This window comes from Nylanderia fulva, unplaced genomic scaffold (genome assembly GCF_048542155.1).
Source record: "Nylanderia fulva isolate GAGA-0341 unplaced genomic scaffold, ASM4854215v1 Scaffold125, whole genome shotgun sequence".
NCBI classification, from domain to species: Eukaryota; Metazoa; Arthropoda; class Insecta; order Hymenoptera; family Formicidae; genus Nylanderia; species Nylanderia fulva.
This window is the reverse complement of record NW_028189464.1, coordinates 341,720-350,318: the sequence shown is the minus strand read 5'-3', so window position 1 is coordinate 350,318 and position 8,599 is coordinate 341,720. Positions and strand designations below refer to the sequence as shown.

Below are 8,599 nucleotides of genomic sequence, written 5' to 3'. Positions count from 1 at the left end.
TATTTTAGCCCATCTTCCTTTCTCCTCTCCTCTTCCCCCATTATCATATTCTTTACATTTCCCTTCTCATCTCTCAGAACTTCCTTCTCCTCATCCCATCTCCACTATTTTTCTCCTATTTTTATCTTGCCATTACTTACCCATGTCCTTTCTCCTCTTTTCTCTTCTCTCCTTGCTATTTCTCCCAACTTTCGTCTTATCTCCCTTTCTTTCCATGTTAAATCCGTGTCTATCCTTTCTTTTCTACCTTTCAGCCTCTTTTTCTTCTCCATCACTTCCCATTTCTGTTCTTCCTTCTCCATTTCCACCACCCCCATTTCTCTATCCTCCCCTATTTTCCTTATTTTCATTATCCTCGCCCTCGCCTCTATCTCCTCTAACAATTTTTCGGCTCCCTCTCTTCTCTTCCCCTCTTTGACTACTAAGCCTTTTATTACTATATTCTTTCTTTTTTCCTCTTTTTCTAATATCTTCCATTTCCTTTTCATTTCCCCTACTCTCTTCTGTAAACCATTCCCTGTGTGCTCTCTTCTTTCTTTCTCTCCCTCCTCCTTTTCCTCCATCTTCCTCTCCAGTCCCTCTATCCTCCTCTTCATACCTTCCATGTTCTCTATTATTTCTTTCTTCTCTCTTTTCCACCTTTTCATCTGCATCTTGTAATCTCTCCTTATCTCCTCCATCTCTCCTCTTATCTTCTCTCCCTGTTCCTTTATTTCCTCCCTGATCTCCCTCATTTCTTGCCACATATCTTGCAACAATCTTTTGATCTCTCCCTTCTCTCCATCCTCTTCACCTCCTTTTTCCAGTGATCTCGTTGTCTTATTGCTTCTCTTAAAGATCTCTCCGCTCCCTTCTCCCGTTTTTTCCTCTAACTCCCTTTTTTTCCTCTTTAGTAGATCTTCTATATTCCCTAGACTTCCATTTCTTTCTTTTCCCTTTTTACCTAACGATCCTATTATTCCTCCTCCCTCCGCTCCCTTGCTTCCTTCTTTCTTCCTGCTCCACATGTTTTCAAAACCCTTTAATCCAAATCCTCTCCGCTTTCCTCTCTATACTCTTCTTTTCCCCTGTTTTCCTTTTTTGCCTACTTCTCGCCACTCTACGTTCTTCCTAATCCTTGCTTCTTCTTTCCTAAATTCCCTAGCTATTCCCTAGCACCTTTACTCTATTTTTCTGCACCCCGCTTTCTTTCTTTATACCCTATACTCCCTGCCCACTCTCAGCTGTCACCAGCCTTCTATTTCTCTCTTTCCTACTTTCTCTGTCTATTCCTTGTCCTTATCTCCCTCGAAAATCATAGTGGGTTAAGCACTAGTGGAGAGATTCGTGATTTTCTTCACCTTCCTTGAAAATTATAGTGGGTTTTCCGCACTAGCGAAGAGATTCATGGTTTTCTTCAATCTCCCTTTCCCCCCTTTTTTCTCTCCCCTCTCAGAGCTTATAAATACGCACACACACACACACACACGCACGCACGCACGCACGCACGCACGCACGCACGCGCGCACACACACACACACACACACACACACACACACACTGCTACGTGGCGCGTCCCCCAGGTGGCGGATAGGGGAATGCCCGAGAATCGCATTGCGAATAGGGTAGGAGTGAAATAAAGTAGCTCCCGCGGACCAAACACAACCCGATGTCAGTGGTCTAGCGTGCCCAGGACTAGAAGGCGACAGGGTATTGTCGTCGCTAGCGCTCCCCTGAGGGACCAGGTCCCACCTCAGGCGTAATTAGTGGCCTTACTACGGCAACCGGGGCTCTGCCGGAGCGGACTGTGTATTTCCCTAGGTTCTCGTGGGAACAGTATGGATAGTATAAATAAAGAAAATAAAACAAATGAAAGCATGAAGGAGTTAAATAAGGCGCTGGAGCGCCACGAAAACACGATCACTGCCCTGGCGGAGTTCATAAAGGGCAAGATGAACGTACATGGAGAGATTCGCAAGTATGTAACGACGCTGAGCAGCTCGTTCAAAAAGATCATCGGAGAAGTCGATAACGTCGGAAAATCAAACGGCACCACATCGGTAGGCGTAGTACAAACCTCACCGTCACTGTGCAGATGTTATTCGGAGACGACGATAAAGGACTCAGAAATCGAAGAAGATGGCAAATTGGCAACACCGAAGATCCGAAGAATTCGGAAAGTTAAAAAAAAAGAACGCTTTTCACCTCCGGAGATAAGCCAGGAGCCGAAAAAGTTGAAGACTAATGTAACGGACTCTGCCGTTATGCCAGAGCCTGAACCGAAGCCAAAGACACTTCCGCAAGGCCGCACTGAGTGGAAAGAAGTTAAAAAGAAAAAGCAACCGAAAAAGAAAGCAGCAACACGTCCTACTGCTCTAATCATTCGTCCAACCCAGAAGGAACAGTATGCTGAGATCCTCAAGAGGGTTAAGAAAGATGCTTCCGCAGATCGTATAAGCCAATGTGTGGATAAAATTAGAAGAACCAATACGGGGGATATGCTTCTTATCCTAGCGAGAAACCAAACAGGTGACTCGCAGGAGATGAGAAATACTATTTCTTCAGTCCTTGGAGAGGACGCTACGGTGGTCTGTAAGGTACCCGAACAGGATCTAGAGATCAAGGACCTTGATGAAACCACAACGGTGCCTGAAATCCTAGAAGCACTACAGAACATAGCTGGTGAAGGACACCATATCTCTGAAGACTGCATCAAGTCCCTCCGCAAAGCATACGGAGGGACACTTACGGCGTCAATTAAAATGAAAGCAGGATTGGCCAGAACCTTATCAGAACGGCGAAACATTAAAATAGGTTGGGTCAACTGTAGAATAAGAGCTACTCAAAGACCTATAAAATGCTTCAGGTGCTGGCACTTTGGTCATGTTGCAAGCAAATGCAGCAACAAAGAAGACAGATCGAAGACTTGCGCCAAATGTGGAGAAATTGGCCACAAAGCCAAAGAATGCAGTAAGGAAGCCCGATGTGTTCTCTGTGTGGCTAATGGAAATACTGAAGACTGTGCTCACATTGCAGGATGTGGTAATTGCCCTGTATTTAAAAAAGCCCTCCAGGTGGTAAGGCGGCCCCAAAAATGATTAGAGCGCTGCAAATCAATCTTAATCACTGTGAAATTGCCCAAGACCTACTTATGCAAACTGCACGAGAGCTAAAGTTAGATATAGTTCTAATCTCAGAACCCTATAAGCAGCTCAGTAGCCTAAACTGGATCACCGATGTGCATGAAAAAGCTACCATCTGGGCATGTGGCACGACACCTCTCCAGGGTAGCCAAAGAAAGGGCTCCGGATTTATAAGAGCCAAATTCGAGGGTATACAATTTTACAGTTGTTATGCACCACCTAGCCTAACACAGGAAGAGTTTGCTGAGTTCCTGGACCAATTAGTGGAAGATGCCCGAATGTACTCTCCTGTAGCCATTGCTGGAGATTTTAACGCATGGGCTGTAGACTGGGGTAGTAAAGCGACCAATACGAGAGGCTGCCTGCTTTTGGAGGCGATGTCGCTACTGGACGTCGTCTTACTCAATACAGGCGATAAGCCCACGTTCATAAGAGGCGAGGCGAGTTCAATTGTTGATCTGACTTTTGTTAGCAGTACACTGGCAAGAGGAAGTAACAGTTGGGGGGTCTCCGATATTTACACCGCTAGCGACCACTGTGCCATATACTGGGAGGTATCACCTAATAAATTGTATGCAAATAGAGTACAAGTACCATGTACAAGAGCTAATCCAGTGGGCTGGAGAACTAGCACGTATGATCCCGGCCTGTTCAAGATAGCACTTGAAGATCGACCGTTGCTAGGCAAAAGCGCAAGTGAAAAGGCAACTGAAATCACATTGAGACTGACTAAGGCCTGCGATGCAACAATGCCACGGCGACACAGTAACAAGCGATTTCTACCGGTGTACTGATGGAATGAAAACATCTCTGAGCTGAGGATAAAATGTGTAAAGGCTCGCAGAACGGCTCAACGGGCTCGGAAAATGCCACTATTTGAGCAGCTTTACAACCAGTATAAAGAAGCACGATTAAAATTAAATAAAGCCATTAAAGAGAGCAAGAGAAACACATGGACCATGCTATTGGAAGAGGTTGAGAAAGACCCATGGGGCAGGCCATACCAGATTGTCGTTAAGCAACTGAGACAAGAAAAATCAACGCCCACCTGTCCTATTCTACTGCGAAAAATTGTAAGTGTCCTATTCCCGACGCAACCAAAATTCTCCTTCCAACTTGGGGTTGAGGAATCAGAAGAGATCCCACCTATAACGGAGAAGGAACTAATGCTAGCGTGCGGTAGGTTTAGAAATAACAAAGCTCCAGGACCAGATGGGATTCCCAACGTAGCCCTCAAACAAGCTGTTACGGCAACACCAGGAGTTTTCTTGGAGACCTACAATGCCTGCTTACTGGAACGCACCTTCCCCACTTTGTGGAAACGACAGAGGCTCGTACTCCTCCCTAAAGGAAAGAAGCCACTAGACGCGCCATCATCATACCGACCACTCTGTATGCTGGATACTGCGGGGAAGATCCTGGAACGCATTATCCACAACAGGATCGAAGAAGCGGTCGAACCCCAACTAGCCGACTCACAGTTTGGCTTCAGAAAAGGCCGGTCTACGCTAGATGCCATAGAGCAAGTAGTCAGCACGGCAAAACAAGCAGTGTCTGGGAAAAGATGGAAGGGGAGCTCCATAAAATATTGCTTGGTTGCCACGTTAGACATTAAAAACGCCTTCAACTCAGCGAAATGGGAAATTATCATAGAAGCTCTTAATTCACTGAAAGTACCTTTATACCTACGAAAAATAGTCGCTAGTTACTTCTCTGACAGGGTTCTGACATACACCACGCAAACCGGGCGAGAGGAGTATAAGGTTACTGGTGGCGTTCCGCAAGGGTCAGTACTAGGGCCACTTTTATGGAACGTCATGTACGATGGACTTCTGAAGCAAAATCTACCCAGTGAAACTAAACTCGTTGCATTTGCTGATGATCTAGCGGTTGTGATAGTAGCGAAATACCTGGAGGAAGTGACATGGACATTTGAAAGAACGTTCCAAATAATTACTCAGTGGATGAAGTCGGTCGGGCTAGAACTCGCTGAGCAGAAGACGGAGGCGGTTTTAATTACTGGCAGGAGAGTCGCAGAGACCATCACGCTCAATGTCGGGAACTCTGAAATTGCAACTCAAACAGCTATTCGATACTTAGGACTAATAATCGACCATAGGCTTAACTTCAAAGAGCATGTGGAGACAGCTGCAACGAAAGCGTCCCTAGTGACAGCCAAACTATGCAGACTCATGCCTAATGTCGGAGGTCCCAAACAAAATAGAAGAAAGCTACTAGCGTCGGTGACAGCATTTGTGCTCATGTACAGTGCACCCATATGGTCTGAGGTGCTGAGCAAACAAGAGTCCAGACGGAAGCTCGCCTCAGTCTATAGAGTCAGCACACTCCGAGTAGCCAGCGCCTTTCGTACAGTTTCGGAAGATGCGGCATGCGTGATAGCGGGTATGGTTCCCGTTACGATTCTTGCAGAGGAAAGGAAGAGTCTGCGTCAAAACAAAAAATGCAGCTCGCACCTGACTATGGTGGAGCTTCGAACCCAGGGAAGACTGAAGAGCTTGCAACAGTGGCAATTGCTCTGGGATACGTCGACGAAGGGAAGATGGACCCACAGGCTAATACCAGACCTAGAGCCATGGGTAAACCGGAACCATGGAGAGTTAAACTACTACCTGACCCAGATGATATCCGGCCATGGCTGTTACCGGGCGTACCTTCATAGGTTCAAACACGAAGATTCCCCTGAATGTCCCAACTGTGTAGGGACAATTGAAGATGCAGAGCACGTCTTTTTCGTGTGTCCTCGTTTCATGGAAGCCAGGAAGTCATGGGAAGATGGAATAGGATGCAAAATCTCTCCTGAAAGTATGATACCCAAAATGTTAATCTCGTCTCCAGCCTGGGAGCTTACAAGTACTTACGCTACGACCGTGTTAAAGGAGCTGCGGAAAATAGAGCGCGAGCGGAAGAAGCTGGCCTAAACAGCCACTTTAACAGAGAAAGCTGCGGCTAAATCATCCCCCCCGCGAAGTTATGCCTGGCGGCCATGCCGCGGGGACCAAAGAAACTGGTGAAAGAGGGCTATTTTTAGTCAGTATTGTCGTTAAGATTGAGTCCGACACTCTGTACGCAAATGTATTTTCTAACCTCTTAAAAAAAAAAAAAAAAAAACACACACACACACACACGCACGCACACGCACACGCACACGCACACGCACACGCACACGCGCACACGCGCACACGCACACACGCACACACGCACACACGCACGCGCACACACACACACACACACACACACACACACACACTATTTTTTGCTTTAATTTCTTTCAAAGTTTTTTCAAACATATAGCCTAAATAACAGTTTTTTATCAACAAAATCTTTGAAATTATCTTTAAAAATTCGTCTACTCGGTATTATGATTTTTTTTTGCTAATGATTCTATTAAAAACTGCAAATCTTTTAAAAGTTTAGTAGAGTCTACATCGTTAGATTCAAATAATTTCAAATCATTAGTAATTTTACTGCTGTCGAATTAACATCTTGACAGTTACACTTGAAAAGAACCCGTACCTAAGGGTCGAAACGTAGTGTTTTAAATTAAATTGTACAGGCCAGTTAGGTCGAAATTTCAATAAATACGTATGGTTTTATTCTTCACTGGCGACTTCATTAATTTTATCGTTATTCAAATAATTTATTAACTCTTTGAACTTCACCTAAAATTGGCTTTAAAAATAATAAATATGCAAAATTTATGTCATCATTATACATTTGATATAATAATTTGGCAGTGTAACATTTTTCATTTAATTTAACTATATTAAAGTATGTTTTTAATTCTAGCCATTGCTTATATATTCTATTAACAGCTGATTCAATAGATAACCAACGAGTTTGACAAGATTGTACTATTTTCAATAGATCATGACCATCGTTTAGTAATTTATAAATTTTTTTGTAAGTGTTCTGTAAGCTGATTTACAAAACCAATTATAGGTTTCATGAATTAAAAACTCAATATTTCTTGGTAGACATTCTTTTGCTGAATGTGATACTGCTAATTGTAAAGAATGACAAACACAACAAATTAAAATTAAATTGGGAACTTTATTTTTTAACTCAGAAATAAATATTTTTATCGGCTCTCAATATAAATAATATAAGTATGCTGTCTTCTAAGCTGGGCAATAGAGCCAAGGAAACGAAACGAAAAATTAATTAAACGGAACTGTATCTCAATTTGAGATCCCAAAGTTCCACATATAAATTAATTTCGAAACTTACATATGGAGAAATAAGCGAGAAAAATATAGGTCCGAAAAGTATTTACTAACATCTACTAAAAAGGCAAATGAAAAATATAGGATCGAAAGGGTCTGAATAGCTTAGTTGGTAAGAGCAGTCGCCCGGAAAATGAAAGACTCGGGTTCGATTCCCGTTTCAGCGACTTTTCGGACCTATATTTTTCTCGCTTATTTCTCCATATGTAAGTTTCGAAATTAATTTATATGTGGAACCTTGGGATCTCAAATTGAGATACAGTTCCGTTTAATTAATTTTTCGTTTCGTTTCCTTGGCTCTATTGCCCAGCTTAGAAGACAGCATACTTATATTATTTATTTTTTAATTTTGCATATAGGCCATTGTTTATTCCTACCATAACAGATGCGTTATCTGTGCCTATTCCTATTAAATTTTTAATATTAATATTATATTTTATCAAAGCTTTTTTATAGCTTCAATTAAACCTGCATTGCAGTTTCCAATAGGAATTATATCAAGATATGAAGTTATAAATCTATTATGTTTAGTACTAAAATAAATAATAATTCCTAAATACTTACTAACAGTTAAGTCAGTAGATTCATCAATTATTAGACTATATTTAGAATCATCTACATCAGTTTTTAAATCTTCAAAAAAGAACGGTGCAACAATATTTTTTATAATTCTCAAACATTTAGTTCTATGCATATGTAGATTTTGTACAGCTTTAACATCAAAACATTGTTTACATGCATTAATTAAATGATCGCAGATGTTAGAAATATGCTACGCTATGAATAGACTCAATCTTGCTTCCGCCTTTTTTGATATCAACAAATCTGCATCTCTTTGAAAAGGTATTTTTGGTTGAGGTTTTGGACCTATTATTAATAATTCATTTTTTTTATGTTTCTTTGAACTTCGAGAAATTTTCAAATCTGCATATCTATTTGATATAATTTCCCATGCAGCACAAAACTCAACAGAAATGTTGCAGAAACGTTTCAAAGTTTCCAAAAAGTTTCAAGTAACACTGAAACGTCATTATAACATCGAAGAAACATAACATAGAAGAAATAACATTTGAAACATTTCTGCAATCTTTATCCATGCATTTCTGCATAGCTGGACTTGTATTGCACATTATGAAAACTACGTATAAAGGTAATGTAAAAGTGTGTACCTCTTCATTTCAATGAATTACAAAATAAAAAATAAAAAATATTTTAGGTTTTCGGTTGACTCAT

At 41.7% G+C, this 8,599-nt stretch overlaps 1 protein-coding gene across 1 annotated transcript; it reads left to right on the top strand.

Moving 5' to 3' along the window:
* Positions 1-3,073: 3,073 nt before the first annotated feature.
* On the top strand, positions 3,074-3,916 carry LOC146724591 (uncharacterized). The gene has a single exon (XM_085479620.1). It carries the CDS (start codon positions 3,074-3,076, stop codon positions 3,914-3,916), a length of 843 nt encoding a protein of 280 aa, XP_085335746.1.
* Positions 3,917-8,599: the final 4,683 nt, after the last annotated feature.